Source organism: Odocoileus virginianus, chromosome 25, assembly GCF_023699985.2.
Source record: "Odocoileus virginianus isolate 20LAN1187 ecotype Illinois chromosome 25, Ovbor_1.2, whole genome shotgun sequence".
Classification (NCBI taxonomy): domain Eukaryota; kingdom Metazoa; phylum Chordata; class Mammalia; order Artiodactyla; family Cervidae; genus Odocoileus; species Odocoileus virginianus.
The window spans coordinates 19137459-19165176 of NC_069698.1; the positions used below are offsets into that span (position 1 = coordinate 19137459).

The following is a 27718-nucleotide window of genomic DNA, read 5'->3' on the forward strand; positions in this document are numbered from 1 at the left end:
TCCAGGCCAGAATACACTAGAGTAGGTTGCCATTCCCTTCTCCAGGGGATATTCCCAACCCCGGGATCAAACCAGGGTCTCCTGCATTGCAGGCAGATTCTTTACCATCTGAACCACCAAGGAAGCCCTATTAAACAATGGGACTGACCAATATAAATGCCTGTAATATAAGAACCTGTCACACATTTTACTTCAATGCCCATGATAAATCAAGAGTGTCATTGAATACTGGATATCAAGATAGTCACTGGTGTACTTCACCACCAATTAGACACTAATGATGATTATGATCCAACCTCCTGGGTTGATATGTAAATCAGATGACAGACTCCACAATCTTGTCTGTTTAAGCATACAAGGAATTAGTATGTAATGGAACATGGTGACTTTTTTATTTTTTTCTTACTATGCTCATTTAGTACCTATTCAGTAGTAGTAATAATTTTATGCATTCCTTTTACTCTAACAAATTCCACTTTTATGAATATATCAGAAACAAAATAGCCAATGTATAAACAGATATGTAAAAAGTTCATTTTAATATTATAATCATAAAAAAACTGCAAGTGCTATGAATGTCCAGCAGTACTGGATGCTGCTGTTGCTAAGTAGCTTCAGTCATATCCGACTCTGTGCAACCCCATAGACAGCAGCCCACCAGGCTCCTCTGTCCCTGGGATTCTCCAGGCAAGAATACTGGAGTGGGTTGCCATTGGGATGGTCCAAAAATTATGACACAGCCATATCATGACACTATTCAAGTGATCTAAAAGAACAGATTAAAAGAGACACAGTGTTAAATTTATATATATATACACACACACACACACATATATATATATATATATATACATACACACACATATGTATTTTGGAGAAAAAAAACAATGTTATGCAAAGCACAATATCTTTTTATGTGGTAAAAAAAACATACACCAGATGATTCAGATTAAGATTACTAACAAGTGGTGGTATTGAATGGGGTTGGGGGCAATATCTGCCTTGTTTTACACACTCTTGTATGTTGACTTAAAACAAGCACATGTTATCTGTGTCACACACACAGAATATACAGTAGACTTCACTGAAGCATGCTACCATAACAGTTTAATCCAAACTGTAAAGAGTAGCAATATCACATAATTCATCGACTTTATTAATGAGATTACTAAAAAATTTTAATAGATGAACAAATATTTTCAAACATCTTTTTTGAATTCTTTAAAATTTACCTTCATAAAATTTAGTTGCATATTTACAAAGTGAAGTCATTTTCTTTTTCCCAAGTTATTCATTACTAAGTATGTAATGGAGTCAGTTTCAAAACTATGACTTTGTTATCCCTGTATTCTATAAATAGCCTAAATTTTCTAGTTTTTTACAGCAGTTATAAGGACTACTCCACAATGTTTCAATAATAACTAGCAAACATAAATCTAATATTAAGCTGCTAAAACCCTGTGAAGTGAAGTGAAGTGAAGTCGCTCAGTCATGTCCAACTCTTGGTGATCCGTGTGGACTGTAGTCCCCAGGCTCCTCTGTCCATGGAATTCTCCAGGCAGGAATACTGGAGGGGGTTGCCATTTCCTTCTCCAGGGGATCTTCCCAACCCAGGGATCAAACCTGGGTCTCCCGCGTTGCAGGCAGACGCTTTATCCTCTGAGTCACCAGGGAAGCAACCCTGTAGGTATTTCCTAATCTGTCAGGTAATGATGATAAGATGAATGTCATAAAATATCATCAGGTAGTTTCTCTATGTAACACCTTAATATCCTATTTCAGAAAACCAGCGCTAGATCAGGACTGGAACTCCATGTCTGACAATCATTTGTAATTTACTTCTGTTCCTCTCCATGAAGGTTGCTATTGTGGAATGCACATTTTTCTGAATACTCTTTTTCGACTAGGGGGTGACCTTACATCTCCTTGCTTACTCCCACAACACAATAGTAGTTTCTTTACTGTTGGGTTTGCCACTATATTTGTTCACATTTTTCCATGTTCATGGAACAGTTCAACTCTCACATCCATACATGTACTGGAAAAACCATAGCCCTGACTAGATGGACCTTTGTTGGCAAAGTAATGTCTCTGCTTTTTAATATGCTGTCTAGGTTGGTCATAACTTTCCTTCCAAGGAGTAAGCATCTTTTAATTTCATGGCTGCAATCACCATCTGCAGTGATTAAGGAGCCCCCCAAAATAAAGTCAGTCACTGTTTCCACTGTTTCCCCATCTATTTGCCATGAAGTGATGGGACCAGATGCCATGATCTCTGTTTTCTGAATGTTGAGCTTAAGCCAACTTTTTCACTCTCCTCTTTCACTTTCATCAAGAGGCTCTTTAGTTCTTTTTCACTCTCTGCCATAAAGGTGGTGTCATCTGCATATCTGAGGTTATTGATATTTCTCCTGGCAATCTTGATTCCAGCTTGTGCTTCATCCAGCCCAACATTTCTCATGATGTACTCTGCATATAAGTTAAATAAGCAAGGTAACAATAGCCTTGACGTACCCCTTTTCTAATTTGGAACCAGTCTGTTGTTCCACGTCCAGTTCTAACTGTTGCTTCCTGACCTGCATACAGATTTCTCAAGAAGCAGGTCAGGTGGTCTGGTATTCCCATCTCTTTCAGAATTTTCCACAGTTTATTGTGATCCACACAGTCAAAGGCTTTGGCACAGTCAATAAAGCAGAAATAGATGCTTTTCTGGAACTCTCTTGCTTTTTTGATCTGAAAGGAAATCAATCTTGATTGGTCATTGGAAGGACAGTTGCTGAAGATCCAATACTTTGGCAACTTGATGCAAAGAGCCAAGTCTTTGGAAAAGACCCTGATGCTGGGAAAGACTAAAGGCAAAAGGCAAAGGGGATGGCAGAGGATGAGATGGTTAGATAGCATCACCAACTCAAGGGACATGAATTTGAGCAAACTCTGAGAGATAATGGAGGACAGAGGAGCCTAGCATGCTATAGTCCGTTGGGCTGCAAAGCACTGGACACAGCTTAGCCACTGAACAATAACAATTGTATTGAATCTACAGAAAAACAGGCTCAGGTTGGCGCAAAAGGAAAGAGGGCTAGGAAAGAAGGTCTCCAAGGAAACAAATGGAATACATATTATTTTTTTTCTTTTTAATTTAATTAATTAATTTATTTTACTTTACAACATTGTATTGGTTTTGCCATACATTGACTTGACTCCGCCATGGGTGTATATGTGTCCCCCATTCTGAACCCCCTTCCACCTCCCTCCCCATCCCATCCCTCTGGGTCATCCCAGTGCACCAGCCCCAAGCACCCTGTATCATGCATCGAACCTGGACTGGAATACATATTATTTTGTATTACATTCATATTATTTCTTTGATAATTTATTCTCCTTCATTTATTCCATTCTGTTTTTGACTTCAAAGACCTCTATCTTGTTTTCTGAACATTTTCTTTTCATAGCATCCCATTTTAGGTTTATGACTGCAGAATTTTCTTTTATCTTGTGACAACTAATTTTTTAAAAGCTTTCTTTTGCTCTTGCACTGTCTTTGTTTCCTCCAGGCTCTTCTATTTTGACTGCTTAATTTTAATCTATCTCTTCCTAACTGGAAACATTATTTAAGTATATAGTGATTCATAGATGCTCACTCGTATTTGAGAACTAAATAGCTAACTGGAATCCATATGTGCATAATTGGGACCTGGCAACAAGTAATCAGAAACAATTTTTGAAGAACTCAGAAATCAAGTTGTTGAAAATCTCTTATCTAAGTGCTTTCAGGTTCTTTAAACTCACAGAAAGGTGACAAATGCAAAAATTAATAAACAGAAACCTCAATCAAGTAGAGTCTAAAGATCAGAAGGGGGAGCTCTCGTGGCCTGTAATGATGGTACTGATGGCAGAACCCAGCAGGGAAAAGAAAGACACCTACACTTTCCTAGCAAGGACTCAGCCAATGAAAAGCCATGAACTCTTTAAGACGACCCATCCAACTTCCTTTTCCCTTTCATAAAAGCATTCTCATTCCTTACCATATGCACAAATTTTTGTTTTCAGTACATTTATTTTTATAATTAAGTCCTATTCATGGATATTTCACTCTGACTTTCCAACTACAGTTTTAATAGCTTTCTTTTTAGATAAATCTTTTGAAGTATAAAAAGCAAGTGAATGTAAAACAGACCAAGGAAATAATAGCACCTGTGAGACTCAGGTACAGCAAAATCCTCAAAGGCACCGTGTAATGCTGCACCAAATATGACAAAACATAAAACGAGATGTAGCACAGAATGGCTAGCTGCTTACCAAACCTGCACATAGGGAACTGCAGATCCCAGCCTTCCTGCCCAGGTGATGGAGTCCTAGAGTGGAAGTCAAATTTTAATCTCTATCATGCAATCTTCTATTCTCTTCCTCCTCTGATGACTGAACTCCAGGCTCTAGTGAAAGGACAAGTTTGGGAGTTGAACTGTGTTCCTACAGAAATAACAGCAAGAGGCAATCTTCCTGGATGACAAGGCATATTGATGTGTGCTGCTTGGTTATCCAGGAAGATTTCCCTCTAGAAAGTCTTTAGGGCAGCGAACTTTATTTTACTTAACTGGTTGATAGTACGATGGAGAGACACACACAGAAACACCCTCACTCACTTCACACACTTGTACCTGGTATTCTGGCTACACTCCTTGCTCTGAGGTTTTTATTACATTATGTACAATAACTAGGTTTTTTCTTTTAGCAGCACTTGAATAATCAACAGAATTCATCATATTACTTAAGATAATCTACTTTCTGAGGTTTTAACGAAGAATTTAATACAGGCAAGGGAACGCTCAAATTACAAATACATCTCATCTGTTCATTAGAGCAGGTGCATAGTAGGCTTGAAAGGATTTGGAAGCACCTTCTTCAAGTTGTGGGTGTATGACCATAAATTAGTAAAATCACATAAAAAAATCCCAAGGTTAAAGATTTTCACTAGTTAAGACACCTTTATCCAGTTAGTACCAAACAGGGTTCTTATAATAATGAGAGAATGAATGAATTTCTTAATGTTACTTACGTATGTGTGAATTGTTCTTTTGTGTGTATGTGTATTTAACAAATTTCTAATCATGGGTGACATATACTCACTATCTATTATGCTTCTTGACTTATATTTTATAACGTCACTTTCATTTATTCAACACATACTACTGGGTAGAAACTACTCAGGTGTTGTGACAGCACTCTTTGCTCTAGACCTAAGGGGACACAAGAGTAGGCTGCTATTCTCAAGAAGAAACTCTAATATGGGAGAATATGAAGAGAGAAAAAAATTGCAGTATAGTACAATAGAGCTTCCCAGGTTATGCAGTGTTAAAGAATCTGCCTGCCAATGCAGGAGATGCAAGAGATGCAGGTTCAATCCTTGGGTCTGGAGGATTCGCTGGAGTAGGCAACCCCAGTAATGGCAACCCCCTCCAGTATTCTTGCCTGAACAAGTCCATGGGCAGAGGCGCCTGGCAGACTACAGTCCATGGGTTTGCAAAGAGTGGGACACGACTGAGTACACGTGCACACACGCACACAGCACAAGTTCACTCTAGTCAAATAAAGGAAAATTAAAATATTAGTGAGGTAACTATTTCTGGCTGGTAAAGATGAGAGTATTTTTTAATGTTAGTTATTGTATGGGACGGAGAAGGCAATGGCAACCCACTCCAGTACTCTCACCTGGAAAATCCCATGGACAGAGGAGCCTGGTAGGCTGCAGTCCATGGGGTCGCAAAGAGTCGGACACGACTGACGACTGAGCGACTTCACTTTCACTTTTCACTTTCCTGCATTGGAGAAGGAAACGGCGACCCACTCCAGTGTTCTTGCCTGGAGAATCCCAGGGACAGGGGAGCCTGGTGGGCTGCCGTCTGTGGGGTCGCACAGAGTTGGACACAACTGAAGCGACTTAGCAGCAGCAGCAGTGTATGGGAAGAATGAATATTTCAAATTACTAAGACAATACAAATTATAGATTCTGGATACAATTTGGGAATAAGCTATAAAAACCTTCAAATGTGCAAACCTTTTGGTTTGGTCCAGAGATTTCACTTCTTTGTTTCTGTCATGAATAAAATTCACGAATGTATACAACCAATATGCTTCTAGGATATTCACCCAGTGTTGCTATTATTAGTAAAAAAAAAAAAATTTTAAATGATTAACAATTAGTATATTTTTCTAAACCAGCCATAGGATTGAATGTTGCACAACTTTTAGAAAAATATACTGTAGAAGAGGATTTAGACATGAAAATTTTTTCACATCATGTTTTTAAATGAAAAAAAAAAAAAAAGAAATTACAATATATCCATCCTCAGGTATTTACATTTATCTCTGGGTAATAGAGTCACAGGAATTTTTATTTTCTGGTACATGCATAAGTGTACTTTCTAATCTGGAAATGTCCCTAGAGCAAACAACTGACCATTAGGTAGTGGGAGCCTATCAAACCCATTACAAAGAGAATCTGTTATATATGTGCTGCTTTTATGAGTGTGAGAGGTGCCTAAGGTATGGTGGTCATATTAATTTAGAATTATACTCTGAAGGATATGCATAAAAGGTGTCAATTATTTCACTTTATGCTCGATACTCTGAAAATTCAGGAATCATTGATACTTTTGATAATCCTTTTTTATAAATTTGGCATCGTCCCTCTTTACCCAGCTGCCATGATGCCACACTAGCATGTGTATGGTACTTACTGGAATGTGTATGGTAAACTGGAATAGTGTGCTGATTTCTTTTTAAAGAATTTTGTCCACACTTTCAGTCTTAATACAGCTAGAGCTGATTGATAGTGAACTAATAAAGTAGGTCCTATGTCCTCAGTGATGAGAATAGTCTACAGGAAAAGAAATGTCAAAAAATTTAAACTTGTTCCTGGCATTTGAGAGAGTTGTCTGTCACCTTGACCGAATGAGACTTGTCATTTCCTTGGAGTGAAATTTCTTATAACAACGGAATTTCTCTTATTTATAAAATCAATTAAATGAACAAATGCATTAATTATAAACCTTGGTGTTATAATTTTAACTACTCAAGTGCTATTTATCACCTGTATCCTCATTACCAGGCAGGCAGCCTGAGAAATCCCAAGTTTGCCAATAAGTTAAGATGAAATCTACAGTTGATTTGCCTCTTACAGGTTCTTTAAGAGGAGTAAGTTTTCTACTAGATATCCGAGGTAGGGACTAACAAACCAGTAGGTTCCTACGGAAGGAAAATGCATTCTATTGGGCTGGCCAAAAATGTATTCAGATTTTCCCCAAAGATGTTATGGAAAAACCAGAATGAATTTTTGGCCAACCCAATATTTTTCCACAAGAAATTATCCTGAAAACAGTCAAGAGTCAGTGGTTGCATAAGGCTAAAGTGACCAGAATTGTGTTAAAAGACAGGAAGGATGTAACTGGGTAATCAGAGGAAATTCAATCATTGCTATGGCTTGGTGTTCTGAATATGGTTAATTTGACATTTAAAAATAGTTTTTCCTGTATAGCACAGGGAACTCTACTCAATATTCTGTAAAGACCTATACGGAAAAGAATCTTAAGGTGGATATAGGTATATGTATAACTGATTTATTCTGTGTACCTCTGGAACTAACACAACATTATAAATCAACTATACTCCAATAAAAATTTTTAAAAATAGTTTTTTAGTTTTCTAATAAAATTCCATTTGAAAAATATACCAACAAAAAACACATATGCTATCTGTACAACAGAAGAGGATCAATGAACCGTCAATGTTACTTTAGGTTCATCCACAAATTATTTGCATGATTTGAACAAGCTTGTGTAGACTTCTGTGAGCCTTAGATTTCACTCCTGTGAAATGCCAAATTTGGTCTATGTGGTTCCCAAATTTGGTCTATGTGGTTCCCAAAATACTTTTTTACATGCTATCATTTAATGATAATGAGAAAAAGTGTGTGCGCACTGAGATGCTTGTAATTGCACACTCAATCTGTTTTAAAAGAGCAAAGAGACTGTGGGAGGCAAAGAAAGAAAGAGTGAGGAGTAAAATGAGCATTATGAAATTTCGGCCTTCATTTTTCATTCATATTGGTATATAAACAACTTGGGCATAAATGTAAAATATCTTAGTGTAGACTTTAGAAATGGTGATTAAACTATATTTAATATCTAAATATATTAAAATATAGAGAGTAGCATAATATAAGGTACAACATAACACAGCTATAGCAGAATTAATCTGAGAACAGAGAGAAACAAAAAGTTTCTTTCTTTTGGGTACTGAAAAAACATATTTAAGAATATCATTTATATGCAAGAATTGCTGAATGGTAATTGGGCTGTTTGGTGGATTAAAAATGACTCCTAATTATTTGACATTCCTCCGAAAACTGTGATACTCAGATTGGGACTTGACCCCATAGTCGTATAACTGAGGTCATACCTGGTCTCAAGACTTAATGAAGCCTGGGTTCTTGATGTCTCATTGCAGAAAGAATTCAGTAAGAGACAAAGTAGTAGGTAAGAAGTGGACTTACTTAGAAACACACTCCACAGACACAGTGTAGGCCATCTCAGAAGGCGAGAGCACCACCAGGGTATGGGGTTGTCAGTTTTTATACAGGCAGGTAATTTTATAGGCTAATGAGTGGGAGGAGCATTCTACATATTTGGGGGGAGGGGTGGGGAGTTCCAGGAATGGGGCCATGGCCCACTTTTTGACCTTTATGGTCCGCCTTGGAACTGTAATGGCACGGCTCCTGTTGTTGTTGTGGTCGTTCAGTCACTAAGTCGTGTACAGCTCTTTGCAATCCCATGGACCAAGCTCTTCGGTCTTCCATTATCTCCTGGAGCTTGCTCAGACTCAAGTCCATTGAGTCGGTGATGCCATCCAACCATTTCATCTTCTGCCATCCACTTCTCCTTTTGACTTCAATCTTTCCCAGAATCAGGGTCTTTTCCAATGAGTCAGCACTTCCCATCAGATGGTCAAAGTATTAGAGTGTCAGCATCAACAACAATCTTTCCAATGAATAATCAGGGTTGATTTCTTTAGGATTGAAATTGATTTGATCTCCTTATAGTCCAAGGGACTCACAAGTCTTCTCTAGCACCACAATTTGAAAGCATCAATTCTTCAGGGCTCAGCCTTCTTTATGGTCCAACTCTCACATCTGTACATGACTACTGGAAAAACAATAGCTTTGACGATATGAACCTTTATGGGCAAAGTGATGTCTCTGCTTTTTAATATTCTGTCTAGGTTTCTCATAGCTTTTCTCCCAAGGAGCAAGGGTCTTTTAATTTCACAGCTGCAGTCACTGTCCACAGTGATTTTTGGAGCCCAAAAAAATAAAATCTGCCACTATTTCCACTTTCTCCCCTTCCATTTGCTATGAAGTGACAGGACTAGATACCATGATCTTAGTTTTCTGAATGTTGAGTTTCACTCTCCTTTCACATTTATTAAGAGGCTCTTTAGTTCCTCTTTAATTTCTGCCATTAGAATGGTATCATCTGCATATCTGAGGTTATAGATATTTCTCCTGGAAATCTTGATTCCAGCTTGTGATTCATCCAACCTAGCATTTCGCATGATGTACTCTGCCTATAAGTTAAATAAGCAGGGTGACAATATACAGTCTTGTATTCCTTTACCAATTTTGAACCAGTCAGTTGTTCCAAGTCCAATTTTAACTGTTGCTTCTTGACTCACATACACTTTTCTCTGGAGACAGGTAAGATGATCTGAAACTCCCATCTCTTTAAGAATTTTCCACAATTTATTGTGATCCACACAGTCAAAGAGTTTAGCATAGTCAATGAAGCAGAAGTTTTTCTGGAACACCTTTGTTCATATTGTTCCTTATTGTTCATAGCACAACTATTCACAATAGCCAGAACATGGCAACAACCTAAATGCCAATCAACAGATGAAATGATAAAGATGTGGTACATGTAGATAAATGGAATACTATTCAGCCAGAAAAAATAATGAAGTAACAACATTTGCAGCAACATGGATGCAACTCGAGATTATCATACCAAGTGAAGTTACTCAGAGAAAGACAAACACCATATGATATCACTTACATGTGGAATCTTAAAATACAGCACAAATGAACCTGTCTGCAAAACAGAAACTGACTCAGAGACCCAGAGAACAGAACTGTGGTTTCCAAGGGGGAGAGGGAAGGAAGAGGCATGGACTGGGAGTTTGGGGTTGGTAAATGCAAACTACTGCATTTAGAATGGATAAACAAGGTCCTACTGTAAAGAACGGGGAACTATATTCAAAATCATGTGATAAACCATCAAAGTTCAAGTCACTCAGTCATGTCCGACTTTCTGTGACCCCATAGACTATACAGTCCATGGAATTCTCTAGGCCAGAATACTGGAGTGGGTAGCCTTTCCCTTCTCCAGGGGATCTTCCCAATCCAGGTCTCCCGCATTGCAGGCAGATTCTTTACCAGCTGTGCCACAAGGGAACCCCAAGAATACTGGAATGGGGAACCTATTCCTTCTCCAGCGGATCTTCCCAGCCCAGGAATCGAACTGGTGTTTCCTGCATTGTAGGTGGATTCTTTACCAGCTGAGCTACGAGGGAAGCCCCGTGATAAACCATAATGGAAAAGAACATTAAAAAAAACAGTTTATACATGTATATAACTGAGTCACTTTGCTACAGCAGAGATTGGCACAGCATTGTAAATCAACTATACTTCAATTAAGAAATATTTTTACAAAAGAGAGAGAAGCTGCCACAAGTATAGTAAGCTGACAGCCTCCAACAGCAGTGCCTTCAGGTTATATTCCAGGGTTCAAATCAAGGCCAAGCTGTCTTCAAGCAGATCCCTGGAGAGACTAAACACAGCAGGTTAGAAGAGCATGCAATTTCTCCCCAATTTGAAACTATGGACAGTTTTGCACCAGCGTTCCCCCCTGGGCTGACTGAGACTTTCCGGAGCTGCAGCGTGGTCTGAGGCTCTTCCTCCCCAGTTCTTGCTTCCCCTTTCACTTTCACATGTGTCAGACTTGCACTGGAGGCTGTAGACTTTCTTTGACCACTTTTGGTCCCTCTGCTTTTCATCTTACACATGTGCTATCTCCACTATAGCTCTTGCATTTCTAACTCCACGCTGGTGTTTGTTTCCAGGACAACACAGATAGGAGAAAATCAGTGTGTGTGTACTGAGCGCAGCATAGCAGAGCATGGTATTTATTTAAGAAGAAAGCCCAGCCCAGAAGACTTGCAATCTGATTTTTCCCATATGCTGCTACAGGAAATGGGCTACTACTACCCAACATGCTCTGCTTTCCTTATTCCTTGTCCCATCAAGGCTTGCAGTGAAGTGAATTTTGAGCTATCAAAAATAGATATATTTTTATTATACATCAACAGATTATTTTTATTAGAGCCTTCCCTGGTTTGACATAAAGTATATTAATAGTATAAAAAAGAATAAAAATACTATTAGCTCTTTAACTTATTTGTAGTTAACCAAATAGTCACATTTTGTAGATCACAACTTAAGATATTGGCTTGGCAACACCAATTAGATCGTTCTTGTTTATTTTTTTGGCTTTAAGAAATCTGTGAGTGGTTTCTGATTTATTTAGAGTTAACATTTTCCATTTTCAATCTGTTGCTACTTTACAAAATGCTGAAACTGAACAATTCAGATAGGAATAATTCACAGGATCTTTGAAGATTGTATAAGCAAATTATAAAAGAATACAAAAATATAAAGAATTGTTTTTAAAAACCTGATGAATTTTTGAAATGCAAATATAATTTCAACATTTTAATTTTTATATTAAGGCATACTGACTTGGTAAAACATAAAGGACCTCTCTAATTACACTTAGTTTAGCTGTTAAAACACCAAAAATTTTTTGTTAAACATCAAATTTGTTAAAACATCAAGAGATTTATAGGTACTCCTCTATCTCAATCAAATCACTGAAGTTTATAGTAGAAAGTTTGTATTTCTCTAGACTGTTCCCTTTCTCCAATTACAGATACTTACCCTGACAGTTAAGTATTCAATTGGAGGCATTTTATGAAAAACATGTGGTTTGTACTGGTGTGACTATGATTATTTACATTTCAATTTTTACCATGTTTAATCTGCATACTGACTTCTTTGCTCTGTGGTTAGCATCAAATGTTTGGCACTGGCATATTTATATAAAATAGACTACTGTGGTGATACATTTCTGAGTTCACTGTTTATTTTTTGTGTCCACAAAACCCACAGAGCTACTAGGTGTCACATGACAGCTGCATTGCAACAAATTTTTGCTCAAAGCCACACTTACTTTTGCTCCAGTTTAGTAGATTCTTATTGTATGTAATCCAAGGTTTGTCCTTGGAAGAAAAATGCCTGGTTGCATATCACAGTCACTTTCCTGTGATTATTTTTCTGAAATTGTTAATGTTCAAATTAATTGCAGTATAATAAAGACAAAAAATAGCAACTGACTTGTTACCTTGCATAGTAATTTTAATTAAACTTATCCTGCCAACATTTTCTTCATTGTACATAGCCTTAAAAAAACAGATGTCAGAAATCTTTGGGATATATTTTATAGATAAACAAGGTAAGAATATAAACCAATTTCTGGTACAGGAGCTAATTCTGCATTAAAGGGACTCAAGCTATTTAGCAGTAGAATAGAAAATGTAAGAAATCACTTGACAAGTCTAAGAAAATAAAGCATTTTAGTAGCTGAAAATGTACTAGGGATGCACTGGAACCCCATTAGTCCTTGTTTCCATTAGACATATTCTAGAGGAGGAGACAGACAATAAGCAAATATATATATGACTTAATGTCAGATAGTGAAAGGAGCTATTATTAATAAACCATGTACTCAGAGAGCAACTATTCTAAGTAACTTAAAAAAAAAATAGCTGGTCCCTGAAAAATGGCTGATTTCAGATCTTGGGCAGTAATAATAAAAGGTAAACTTAAGAGTATCTTCTTATACCAGAAAGTAAGAGAGTTATTAAAGATTACACAATATTATATCAAAAGGACTCAGAGGCCAACTTGAAGAACCTCTTTATCAGTCTAGATTCAAACAAAAGAAGAGTCACACAATTATTATAGGAATAAAAGGGTTTGTTATAAGAATCTGAATTTACATGAGTGTGGAAAAGCTGAGAAAGCAACCAGAGGATCATATCTCTAATTCTTCACCATGAAGCTGAAATCAGTTTGAAAAGAAAGAATTCTAGAAGAGTTTGAGAAGCTGTCATTCCACCTACAGTGACTCTGAAGTGTGAGCTCATGGACAGATCTGTGAAGCCAATGAATCTGGCCACAGAAAACTCCTGCAAATAATGGTTTCTGCCTCCACTTTCAACTTTGAAATTTTGCGTGCATTCCTGTCACTGACAAACTCTGACCTAAAACCACACAAGAAAGGAGAATCTGGAAAATGTGGTTTCCAGATTTGGAGAATGTGGCAGGGCTTGCAAACAAATGGTGGCTCCCACTGTCCTAATGCAGACAATCTGAATGCAGTATAACTACGATTGGCTAAAATACATCAAATAGGATTAAATCCATGAGTTAATAATGATCCTAAGATTGATTGCAAAAAACAGCCTCAATGATTTCCTTTCCTTACGACATGACTGCAGTTCTTCTCATCAGAAGGGAGAGTATTTTTCTCCATCCCTTGAATTTGGACTGGCCCTCCAACTCTCTTTGACCAACAGAATGCAACAGAAAGGACCGTGTGCTAGGTCTTAGGCCTCAAGAAGTAAGCATGCTTCTGCTTGCTCTCTTACACAGCTGTGCTTTCTCATTTATGCCACCTTCCTACCATGCTGTGAAAAAGTCCAGGCTAGCCTGCTGGTCGATGAGACATTACATGTAAAAGAATTAAGTCATCTCAGCTGACTGAGGTCATACTATAACAGCCAGCTGCCTGCTGACCAACAAAGCTCAGCCTGGAGAAGCTGAACTGCCCAGATCACTTTTCAAGCCTATTTTTTAAACAGTTTGATTGAAATATAACAGATATACAAGAAGCTGCACATATTTAACCTGTACAACTTGGTAAATTGTGACATATGTGTACACACATAAAACCATCACTGTGAATGATTTGACAGATATATCCATCATCCTCATTTAATTCTATTTATGATCAGAGCATATACATTGCATGACTTTAACCTTTTTGAACTGAAACTTGTTTTATGGCTCAGAATATGGCCTTTCTTGGTAGATGTACCACGTGCATCTGAAATGAATGTCTTCTGTTACTGTTGAATGGAGTAGTCTATAAATGTCCATTCAGTCAAAGTGGTGGTACTCTCCTAGTCTTCTCTGTCATGTATTAACAGACTCTTCAATAAAGAAAAAGATAGTAAAAACATTAGGCTTTGGAGGCCATAGAGTCTTTGGCACAATTATGCAACTCTTAAGGTGGAAATTAAACTAATTTATTTGAGATCTTTCTTTTTTTCATTTTTTGGCTCTTAGTGCTATAAACTTTCCCTCTAAGTAATGCTTTAGTGGTGTTTCACAGAGTTTGATGTGCTGGTTTTTATTTTTGTTCTATACAAAATATAGGCACTGAGTACTATAACTTTCCCCTAAATACTACTATTTTGTTACAGTGTATAGACAGCCACAGACACCTTCTGTTGTGATCCAAAAGAAGCCATAAACAACACATACACATGAAAGAATGTTAACATAATAAAATATTATTTACAAAATCAGGTGGGACAGACAGAGGATGGATTTCACTCTCAGGCCATAGATCACTGAACTCTAAGGACAGTTACTGATTTCACATCTACATGTTGCATTAATTATTAAGACAATGGTTTGAAATTCTCTAAATATACCTGGAGACTTGCCAAGTTCTCCTTATAGCTATAAATTTTGTTTCATGTACTTTAAAACATTGTTATTTGGTGAGTAAACATTTAGGAATGTTTTGTCCTCTTGATAAATTGACAATTTTACCACTGTGAAATGACGTCCTTTACCCTGGTAAAATGTTAAGCTCTGAAATCTGAAATCTATTTTGTATGATATCAATGCATGCATGCTAAGTTGCTTCAGTCAGGTCTGACTCTTTGCAACTCCACAGAATACATCCGCCAGACTTCTCTGTCCACAGGATTCTCCAAGCAAGAATCCTGGAGTGGTTTGCCATTTCCTCCTCCAGGGGAGCTTCCTGACCCAGGGATCGAACCAGGGTCTCTTATGTCTCCTTCATCAGCAGGTGGGTCCTTTACCATTAGCGCCACCTGGGAAGCCATTCTTTCTTTGATTTTTAATAGCATGGTGTATCTTTCCATTCTTCTACTGTTAGCTATTTCTACCCTTATGTTTGAAGTACGTTTTTTTGTAGGCAGCATACAGTTGGGTCTTGATTTTTTAACCCAATTTGACAATTTTATCCTTTTAATTGGGGTGTTTAGACAATTTGCATTTAATGTGGATAGTATGGGTAGATTTAAATATTTTATTTTTTCTACTTTATTCATCTGTTTTTTCTCCCTTTTCTTTCCCTTCCTTCATTTGGTTTAATTAAATATTTTATAAAATTTTATTTCCATTATTTCCTTATTAGCTGTAACTTACTGCTTTGTCATTTTTGTGGTTGCTTTAAGTTTTATTGTATATACCTTTATCATCGTTGCCTTGTGTGCAAGCTCAGTCATGTCCGAATCTTTGCAAGCCCATGGACTGTAGTCTTCCAGACTCCCCTGTCCATGGAATTTTCCAGGCAATACTAGAGTGGATTTCCATTTCCTACTCTATTACTTTATCATATGTATCTTCAAGTATATCAAGAGAGCTTTACAATGGTACATACCTCCTTCTTCTCTCCTGACCTTTGCATTATTGTGGTCATCATATTTTTTGTTATATAGCTTTTCTGTTATAAACTCAACACTGTATTGTTACTATTTTTGTTTAAATAATCAATTATCATCTAAAATATTTAGATAATAAAGAAATACTCATTTACCCATGAATTTACCATTTCTGGAATTATTCATTCCTTAGTGTTGGTCATATTTGCACCATTTTCCTTCTAACTGAAGGGTTTCTCTGAATATCTCTTACAGTGTGGGTATACTGGAGATCTTTCAGCTTCTGTATGTCTAAAGATGTCTTTACTTTCATCTTTAAAATATTTTTCACTGGGTATAGAATGGACACTTTTTTTCTTTTCAGCACTTTAATGTTCTTGCTTCACTGTCTTCTTACTTGCACTGTTTCTGACAAGAAATCTGCTGTCACATGTATATTCTGTGTATTTTGCATTTTTTTCATCTAGTTGGTTTTAATATTACTTTGGTTTTGAGCAATTTGATTATGATATACCTTGGTATATTTTTACTCATGATTCCTGTGCTTAATATTTGGAAATGTGGCTTTATAGTTTTCATTTAATCTGGAAAATTTTAGCTGGTTTTCTTCAAATAATTTTTCTCTTCCTTTCTCTCCTCTCTTTCAGGGACTACAAATATGAGTAGATTGGTCTGTTTCAATCGTGCTGCAGCTCACAGCTCTGTTCATTAAAAAAAATTCCCTCTTTTCTGGGTGCTTTATTTTGAACAGTTCTATTGTGGTATCTTCAGGTTTATTCACCCCTAAACTTTTCTTTTAGAGTCTCTAACCTGCCATTAACTACATTCAACATTTTCATTTCACACATTGCAATTCTACAAATTTGGTTTGGATCTTTTTAATGTTTCCTGTCTCTTCTTAATTTGCTGAATGTATGAAATAAAGTCATAATAAATGTTTTAATGTTTTTGTTTACTAGCAGGTATGTCCATTCTGGATGGGTTTTGATTAAGTAGCTTTAGCCTCATAATAGTAAGTCTTACTCTCTTGCTCCTTTCCATACCTAATAGTACTTTATTGGACACCAGACAATCTAAACTTTTATCTTGTTGGGTATTGGGCATTTTCTGCATTCCAAAAGGATTCTTGAACTTTGTTCTGGGTTACAGTTTTGTGACCTGGAAATACTTTGACCTTTCAAACTCTTGAATTTAAGGTTCTTAAGTGAGATCAGTTCAGTGCTTAGTCCATGGCCATGTAATCTCTAATCTTGAGACAAGACCCTTCCATGTACTATTTCTAACACTCTATAACTTATGGGTTTTCTGGTCTGGTTAGTGGGGACAGACACTATCTGTGGCCCCTCTGAGTGCTAGGCACTGCTGCCTCTCATCCTTTCTGTTTATTCTCCTCCAACCTCAGGTAATTTCCTCACATGCATATACTGATCAGCACTCAGCTGATACTTGAGGACGTACCTCTCCTTATCCCCACAGTTCTATCAATGAACAGTTCTCTCTTCTCTGGTACTATCTCCTCTGAACTCTAGTTTCTCTGGACTCACTAAAATCTTGCCTGCATCTCCTTGGTTCAAGGAGTATGCTGGGATCTGCCTCAGCTTTCCCTCCTGTTATGAACTCTAAACCCCCCAAGTTAGGACAGTGGGACATCCACTGAGCTTACCTTGTTTCGTGTCTCCCAGAGATTAACTGTCCTTTGTTGTCTAATGTCCAATGTCTTACAAATTGCTGTCTCATATATTTTAGATTTTTGAAAATTATTTTAGGCAGGATGATAATCTGGACCTTGTTTCTCCATCTTGGCAAGATTCATAAGTGCTTTATTGCTTTAAGCTATTGAGTTTGTAGGGGTGGGGAATGGGAAAGTTTTTTCAACAAACTGATATAAATCCCACAGACAGAGGAGCCTAGCGAATTACAGTCCATCCGGTTGCAAAAAGTGAGACACGACTGAGCAACTTTCACAACTGGTAACTGCTCCAAGATGCTGAGAAACTCATTATTTTGAAACTTCATTTTTTTTTTTTTTAAAGAGAACCAATCAAGCATTTATCCCACCTTTCCTGTATGAACTCTACAGCTGCGTAACCAAAAAAATTGATCTGGTGAAGTTTTTCTTTATAACAGTACTCTAGTTAATAAGATAGAACAACAGAATTGAAGTTTATCATTTTAAAACTTCTAGTGCATTAATGGATCAAGTCAATACCAATCAATTTCTGCCTGTGTCACTAAAGTAAATAGTATAATTTCTGTTGGAAGAACACCACAACTCCTATAAAGCAGTTTCACCAAGAAAACCACATATGATCCAACCATCACTTCACAGGAAATACCAAAGAGGAAAGTAGTAACGAAACTCATTAGCAAAATCCAGAATGGGAAATGATACAGGACAAATGACCAAGTTTCTTTTTCAATAGATAGACTACCAAGGGAAAAAGTGGGGAGAGAGAAAAGAAACTTACCAACAAATCAGTTATATAGCTTATTTAAATACTGATTCAAACAAAGAAAACCTGATATTAATGAGTAACTTGGTCCTTTAAGCACTGACTGAATATTTGCTACATTAGATAATTATTATATTTTCCCAGTTCTATTGATAAATAACTGACATACATCAGTGTATCAGTTTAAGGCATACAACATGATGGTTTGATTTATATATATATAGTAAATGATGACCACAATAGGTTCAGCTAACATCCATCTACACATACAGATGCAATAAAAGGAAAAGAGAGAAGAAAAAAAAGAAAAAAAAATTCTCCTTATCGAACTCCAAGAATTTATTCCTATAATGACTTTTTATACATCATTCAACAGTATTAAATATAGCCATCACATTGTTCATCACATTGCTAGTGACCACAAATCAAATCTCTTTTTCTATGAGTGGTTTTCTCTCTCTTGCTTTTTAGATTCCACACATAAGTGAGATCATACAGTATTTGTCTTTCTCTATATGGCTTATTTCATTTAGCATAATGACTTCACATTCCATCCACGTTGTTGTAAAAGGTATGATTTCCTCTTTTTTATGACTGAATAAATATTCCATTGTGTGTATGTGTGTATATATACATATACATATTTCAAGACTTATTATCTTTTTTCTAGTTATGATAATGGTATTATGATTGCTTAACAAAAAAAAAACTCGATATAAGATGAAAAGATATGTCTGGAAACTATAATATAGGAGGGGAAAGTTAGTGCGGAACAAGGTAAAACAAACTTGCCCATGAACTAGGTAACTTTTGAAGCAGTTCAGTTTACCTTCCTATGTCCGGAATTTTTCAAAAATAAACATAAAAAAGAGGATAACATAAGGAATAGTGACTGTATGACAATGACTGCTATTTTATTTGGGGGAATTAAGAAAGGTTTCTCTTTTAAGAGGAGGCTTTTGATCAGGAGACTTTTGAGAAGAGGCTTGATGGAAATAAAGTTGCAAAAGGAGAATTAAAGTAAGGCTACAGGATTTTTCTGTTAGAAAGCCACTGATGACATTTATGATGGGTGAAGTGTAGGGGATAAAGTTTGAGTGCAAAGAGTTGAAAATGAGCAAGAGGAGACAGCATTATTCTTTCCAGTAGCTCACTGAAAAAGTCAGAGGACAGAGAGAGACAGGGGAGGACGCATCTCTGCCTGAATTACCTTCTGACTCTTAGATCCCTTCCTGGGGCCACTTTTTCTGATCCTGTTTTCTTTCAGCTTCAGGTACTTTTCTCCCACCTAGATGTGGGTTCCAGCCCTGCATAATACCTTTATGGAGCTGCCTTTAAGCCCCGTATCACATACCAGGTACCATAAAGTGGCGACTGCTGGAACTCTTGTGCTGATGGAGGCTTTTATTTCTTCAACTTTTGCACAAAGTGTTTTTTCAATTGCTTCCTCCTTTTGTCTGCTCTCTCCTATCCTGACTTCTGCCTTCATTATTCACTTTCTATTTTCATCCTTGTCTTCTCTTTTAGGCTAGATTTTTAGCATTGTCTTCTTACACATAATCTTCTTACCTGTTTACCAAGAATTAGGTCCTTTCTGTATACTGTTTGCGGCTGCCTATCTCAACCCAGGCCCTGGAGATATGGAGTTTCCTGATGATATACCAGAGGAAACCACAGTTTCAGTTGCTAATCTACAGTTCTGGATCACCTCCATGGCCATTTCATGCCCAAATTAAAGTCCTCCGTGGAGAGGCAATCTGGCAGTAAAGGTAGAACATTACTCGGAATCCCTGGGCTCATTAACCATTAACAGGGACCAGGGCAGAAGCGCTGGCTCTGCGTGCAGAAGCCCAACCCCCGGCTCTAAGAACCCTCTGGGCTCTGGGCTGTGTTCTCCTGGAAGTTCAGTCCTGCTGCTCTCTAACTTCTGTGTGATACCATGGGACGTGTGCACAAAAAACTTTTGCTGAATAATGATCTATTATGATGGTTACCGTGATGGAAGAGCCCGGGCTTTAGTTTCCACTGCAATCTGAATTAGCTGCTGTTCTTCAAGGAATGCCATTTTTATCTGAAAGAGTGACTGGAAGACAAACCCTGGTTATCCAGATGTAGGCACCTGACACATATTTTCTCAAAAATAAGACTATCACTTCAAGGAAATTGACTGTATTTGTTGCCAATGATAACTTTCAAGTTTTCAAGCAAGGGAGAGCACCTCACACATGAAGCTTGTTTTAGTACTTAACTTTTCTCCACAATTATCCAAACTGAAGGCCAGAAAACTGCTTTCAATTAAATGACTCATCCCATATGGTGCTCAGTCTTTGAGACAATTCACTTGTGTAATTTTGTGTGTGTGCATGTGATAAAGGAGCTATTTCCTATAAAATCTGATTTCACTGCCAAGAACTAGACTTTTAAAATGTGATTTAACAATTTTGTTATCTTACCAGTAAGGGGCAGCAAACAACAATGTTTGTTTGAAATACTAAGCTAATTTGGAACTTGTCCTCTTATTTTTTGCTTTATGAATACATCTCTGATCCCTTTTCCACTCTTTCTAGTAATGTGAAGCTGCAGAGATTGGTGATTAAAAGGTCACCCACCAAATAGTAAACTGTAACATTTAAAATATAATTCTAAGAAAAGATAAAATCTGCCCTTTGTGTTGACACATGGTGAAATCTCTTATAATTTCCAAATTACATCCTAGGAACTGCCACACACCAAGTATCCATAAAACTTACTCATAGTCTATTAATGAGAAGTAAAAAGTGAAAGTAGTATTTTGCCTTAATTTTGTCTCGCAAAATACTGTTTCTCATCTGAGCTTTAGTCATTTAATTAAAAAATCATTTCATTTGAATGATTATTTATTACTTTGGTCACCAGATGAGAAGAACTGACTCATTGGAAAAGACCCTGATGCTGGGAAAGATTGAAGGCGGGAGAAGGGAACAACAGAGGATGAGATGGTTGGATGGCATCACCGACTTGATGGACATGAGTTTCAGTAAGCTCCGGGAGTCGGTAATGGACAGGGAAGCCTGGCGTGCTGCGGTCCATGGGGTTGCAAAGAGTCAGACACGACTGAGTGACTGAACTCAACTGATTAAGCTAAGCATGTACCATAAGCTAGGAACCATTCTAGGCAGTGGAGACAAATGATACGCAAAACTGATATAATACCTGTCTTCCTGCTGCTTTTTTTTTTGAGTTGGGGAAAGTTACCCAAACTAAGATAGGGGTTAAAGGCAGACAACATAAAGAGAAACTTTGGACACCATGTGTGAACAAAGACTAAGATGCTAGTGAAGGATGGATAAACGCCAAGTCCCAAAGCTGGAGAGATTTGTTCAGAAGCTTCGTCTGAATCTTTCACTTTCTTTTTTAATTTTTATTGGAGTATAGTTGATTGACAATGTTGTGTCAATGTTGGTTTCAGGCGTACAGCGAAGTGAAGCAGTTACACATGTACATATATCCACTTTTTTTTTTAGATTCTTTCCCCACATAGGCCATTGAGTCTTTCACTCTCTTTCAGAACCTTCACTGAAATCTTTCTGATCACAAATGCTGGTGTGAAAACCAATGTTAACTTTATGTTTCTTGTATCTCGCTGAGCACTCTATCTTAAGAACCCGTTCTTCTGAATGATAAAGCTTAATTATTTCCAGCAAACTCTATTGCTCCAGGGATTTCTGAGTATTTCATGCTTCACTCAAATCCAGAATCTGCCCTCCACACCCCTCTTTCTTCCTCTGTCTGGGAAAGTACATCTACTCCTCTTGCTTGGTCTGTGGCAATGCCACGTTGTAATCTTTGAAATGTACTATAAGGTACTCGGACACCCTTTCTCCATCATGACATCAATATTAAGATGTGATTGCAGCCAAGATCTGATCTTCTGTAGTGTCTTCCTATAACCCTAGGGCCCCTGCAGGGCAGACGCTTCTCTCTCACTTCTACACCTGGGGTCTTTTGAAAGAACTCTCATGCCACCAGTGGCTCTAGGATGCTCCCTGGGCCCGCGTCAGTCCCGTTTCTGCTCCCATACCCTATGCACCTATATTTAAGAGATTGCTACTGAACTTTTCTAGAGTAGCTAATTCTGTGGGAACACAGCTGCTCAGGGTCAGAGTGGAAAGTAGGTGCAAAAACCTTTCACTCTGAGTCCCCTTAATACATTTTGGATTTTCTACCCCATAATTTGCAGTTTAATCACTGGGGACTAAATGAGACAAATATTTTGTTCTAATGCTGTATGTTATATTTGCATCACGGTTTCTGAATCTGAAGGGCAATATGTAACATTTATTCCAGAGAAATTTCCTTGAATGAGGGAGGGTCAACTAGCGAAAGAAAATGCAGGGGGAAAAATAACATCAAGAAATATTTCATATATGGACCTCTAGGTTAAAGTACACTGATTTAAGAATCAGACCCAAATTGACATTTAATTTCTACCTTATGCATATTTCTCTTTTTTAAAAATACTAAACTGAGGTCTCCATCTCTCAGTCATCTAACAAGTAATAGTTCCAAGTCACACGGCATCTAGGCAGCAGAAATAGAAATACTTTGTAATTTCATAGGCATTCTTGCTTCAAGTTCAGGAATATACATCTGTACTGGAATATGGATAAGGAAATGGCAACCCACTCCAGTATTCTTGCCTGGAAAATCCATGGACTGAAGATCCTGGTAGGCTACAGTCCATCGGGTCACAGAGAGTCCGGACAGGACTGAGCAACTCCACTTTTGCTTTTTCCCGGAATTTCAATGTAAGTTTTAAGTCAGCCTGCAGAGGGCAGCAAATATGCTTGCAGGAGGAGTTGATCAGCAACAAAGCATGAGTGCTAGTTCACAGTGTTTAAAGTCAACACTGAAAGATTTCATTGCCCTAAGGGAGTTTTTTGTGGCTTTTTTGTTTAAATAAAATTAAGTGCTTGGTTGCTTGTTAGTAAAAAAGAAGCAGTCAAATCTATGTTCAGCACTTATTCCTGCGGTATTTCTCTCTTGCAGACAACCAGGACTTACTCTGCCTTGGGTCTCCCAGTAGGATATCACATATGCCAGGCACCCAGAATTACACCGCCTCCAACAAAAATAATTTTCTTGTATCTCTGCATGTGTCTTCTACTATGGGTAGTGATAATTTATATGGAATGCACAATATCTTTAACAGACATATATTATTAAAACCTAAGTATCTAAAATAAAGCCATTAATAAAAAGAATAATTTGTATTGCAGGGCTCCAAAATCACTGAGGACAGTGACTGCAGCCATAAAATTAAAAGGCATTTGCTCTTTGGAAGGAAAGCTGCAACAAACCTAGACAGTGTATTAAAAAGCAGAGATATCACATTGCTGACAAAGGTCTGTATAGTCTAAGCTATTGTTTTTTTCAGTAGTCAGGCAGAGATGTGAGAGTTGGACCATAAAGAAGTCTGAGCACCAAAGAACTGATGCTTTTCAACTGTGGTGCTGGAGAAGACTATTGACAGTCCCTTGAACAGCAAGATCAAACCAGTCAGTCCTAAAAGAAATCAATACTGAATATTCACTGGAAGGACTGAGGCTGAAGCGCCAATGCTTTGGCCACCTGATGTGAAGACCCAACTCATTGGAAAAGACCTTGATGCGGAGAGAGACTGAAGGCAAAAGGAGAAGCGGGTGGCAGAAGATGAGATGGCCAGATAGCATCGCTGACTCAATGGACATGAATCTGAGAAAACTCTGGGAGATGGTGAGGGACAGGGGAGCTGGGAATGCTGCTGTCCATGAGGCTGCAAACAGTTGGACACAAACTTAGCGACTGAACAACAATTCTTAAAGTAAGGTTTACTTGGCTAAGGACAGTGGAATGAAGCAAGATTCCCCAATATCTAAGTCAATAATCAAATAAATAACAACAACAAAAACCTACAAAAGAGGGGAGGATAAAACTTAACAGCAGCAACAAAACAAAGGGTCACAACCTAATGTCATAAAGGAATGGTGTCAAAGAAAAACAAAGAAAATGCTGTCATGTTGTATTACACCTCTTAACCTTCCCTTCATCTCCCAGAAGAATTACCATGAAAAATGAGTTTAGAGTATTTTGCAAGTTCTCACTAATGTCATTTAATTTAGAAATACATGCACAGAGGAGTTAAGTAGGCATCCCTGAGAAAAATGAAGGTGAGACACATAAAAATAAACCTTAAGTTGAAAATTCATTAGTGATAAGAAGGGTTGATAAGCTGAGTATCTTGAATAGAACTGTACAATGTTGGAATGACAGCCAACTCAAGAATTCTCTCATAACAGAATCTCTGAAAAGAACTCAGATGCCAGGTCTATAGCAAGGGTAATACTCACCCACAGCAGGGCTCCACCCCTGCCCTCCCCACACTCACGGCCTGCACCTCTGCCGTCTCCGCATGCCTATAAGCTGGAAAGAAAGACCAACTGGGTACAGGAAAGATGGGAAGTGATTCAAGGAAAATCTACACTATGTTCAGTTGGGTAGCAGTATCTGATGATAAATGAGACCAAGGTAAATCACATGGCAATTACAGAACTATGATAAAGCAAAAAAGAAGGGAAAAAATGGAACAGAGGGCTGGAAGAGAAAATAGAAGAAAGGAAGGAAAAAAGGAAGAGAGACATAGTGCATAAAAGGCAAAAGTCTGGAAGTAAGCATATGGAAAACTACAGAATGCCCCATGCTTTACGCTATGCAATAATATAATATCAATAAATAATCCAATACAAGAACAGCCAAAATTAAGATGAAATTAAAAGGTTAAAAAAAGATTCAGAGATAAAGCAATCTGAACACTAATGTATAATTGTAGATGTTGCCAATAAACCATAATGTCAGAAACACAATGTACCAAGTACCAGACTGGCCCTAATTGCTGCGCCAAACCATCTTTAAAAATCTTAAATGCATGCAAATATTAACCAAGAAAGTTAACACTACTTAGGCTAAAAATGAGTTAAAGGCAGGAACTCCAAAAGCTAAGTAAAGCACTGAGGTTGCTTTTTGCCTTAATGGCATTGCTGAGCTCAGATGATCTGAGGCATTAATTTTTAAGGTTTCAGGGATAACAGACAAAGCCCACACTCCACTCAAATTAGGGACTATATTAGGAGACCCCCTTTTAAATGACACTGGACCCCCAAAGTGTTATACTCGCAGCTTAAAAATGAACTAGAACTATACACTGACACCAATCTGGAACTTGGGGGAAAAAAAAAAAGAAAATTGCCCATCTTGAAACATGAACATCTTAATTCTGACTGGAGGTGGAAAAAGGATTTCTCCTGAAAATTCATAACCACAAACTGACTTCCATTTAATATTGTATCTTGAACACAGATCACATGGTATTATGAAATACACAGACACACACAAACAAAACCCCTCAAGCCAACAGGTAGTTTAGTTTAAATTGATACGGCACTGTAATGCCCACAGATGCCTCATGGAAACAAACGCTAATCCTCCCATGGAGGAATCCACCTGCATCCCAAGCCTCAAAGAATTTTCACAGATCAAGTACAAATAAAAATGAGAGCCTGCGGTAAAAAGAAAAAATGTCAATGAACACATAGGGAAACAAGGCATCACAAATATTAGGGCTCAAGAGTCTGCAGATATAGGCACTGTCAGATAGAAAAAATAAAAATCAATTTGTTTAAAATGTCCAAAATATAAAAGGCATGAGAGTCATGTGTAAAGAATACATATTTAAAAACCCAAGACTTCTAGAAATGAAAAATTAATAGAAATTTAAAATTTCAAAAAATAAAAATAAAAAATAAAATTCCATGGATGGTTTACACCAAATTGTCTGTAATTGAAATCCAGAGATACAAAGAAGTAGAGAAATAGGAAAGAGACAAAAAGGACAGAATAAGATGGCCTAACAGATATATAACTGGAATTCCACAAGGAGAAGGATGCGGAGCAGGCTGGGAGGAATGAGTATGAGGAAGGGACTATATTTCAAGATACTGACTGAGAACTTTTCACAATTGGTGAAAGAAAACAAGTATTAGAAGCAGGAACTCCACAAAACAAACAAACAAAAAACCAAAGCATAAAACAGAAGCAGGAACTCCAATGAACCACAAGGAGGACAACTTAAATCCGAATTTAAGATCCACTACAGTTAAACTGTAGATCTCTTAAAGAAAAAAGGGCTTCCCTGGTGGCTCAGATGGTAAAGAATCCACCTGCAACGCGGCAGACCTGGGTTCGATCCCTGGGTTGGGAAGATCCCCTGGAGAAGGGAAAGGCTACCCACTGCAGCACTCTTGCCTGGGGGAATCCAATGGACAAAGGAGCCTGGCAGGTTACAATCCACGAGGTCGCAAAGAGTCGGACACGACTGAGCGACTTTCACGTTTAAAGAAAAAAAGAAAGGAAAAGATGATGGGAAACATCTTTAAAGTTATATGCCAGTTTTTTCAGAGGAGGAAATTTATCCAAATCTCATTCTCTACCTTATCTCTAAGAAACAGTCTTAGTCTTTCCATAAATACTTGGAAAAGTATATAGAGAAATCCAGGCTTTTTGTTAGTCAATTGGAACGTTTCTACTTTATTTGAGCGGTTCGATTTTATTTCAGTTGACACCCGCAAGATCTTTTAAGACCAGTGTCAAGATGTGATGTGAGCATCTGTATCTTTAAACAGGCAAACGTGGTATTCCGATTGCGCTGTCACCACAAAGTTAAATTCAGCTGAGTTAGGCTGACAAAGTACAAGACAAAGTTTGCTCTAAAGACTCATCAAGGAGATCCACTTCTGTGGCAAAAATCATTACCAGCAAGCTGAGTAGTCTGAAGTAAACTCGCCAGTCTTTTACAGTCAAGTTGGTTCTGCACGAAGCCAGCCGCTGACGCGGAGCGCGGGGGTCCCGGGGCTCACGAACTCGCGGGTTCCTGTCACTGCGCATGCTCCAAACTCCAAGCCCTCGAACTTCCGGAATGAGGACGAGGCCTCGGGCGAACGCTAGGGGGCAGGTGTGACTGGGGCGTGTCTCCAGTGGTGGCGGCGGGTGTGGATTAACCCCGCAGCCAGCAAGGCTCGAGACTCTGGAAAGTCCCATTATATAAATCGCCGCTGTGTATACTAAATTGATAGTATAATCTAAAGGAGAAAGATGGAGAACGCGGAGGAGAGGGAGGAACGAAGAACCAAGTAAAATCAAACAACTCACATCCCTCCAGGAAGTACAATTACCTATTTACAAATATTTGAGAGTAGGTGCAGATGTTTGGTTTTTTCCCTTACTGTTTCCTTCTAATATAGTTTTAAATAACTAATGAATATACCTTTCTCTATGGAATATGTGGAAACAGGTTTTATTTAACCAGCACTGTAACCTTTCCT

The 27718-nt window shown here is 37.8% G+C and overlaps 1 protein-coding gene across 1 annotated transcript; it reads right to left on the reverse strand.

The window, feature by feature from the left end:
• Positions 1–522: 522 nt before the first annotated feature.
• On the reverse strand, positions 523–27434 carry LOC139031074 (uncharacterized). The gene is made up of 4 exons (XM_070455195.1): positions 27150–27434; positions 2515–2733; positions 1624–1699; positions 523–766 (listed from the first exon to the last, which is right to left on the reverse strand). Exons 1-4 carry the CDS (start codon positions 27432–27434, stop codon positions 615–617), a joined length of 732 nt encoding a protein of 243 aa, XP_070311296.1. The 3' UTR covers positions 523–614.
• Positions 27435–27718: the final 284 nt, after the last annotated feature.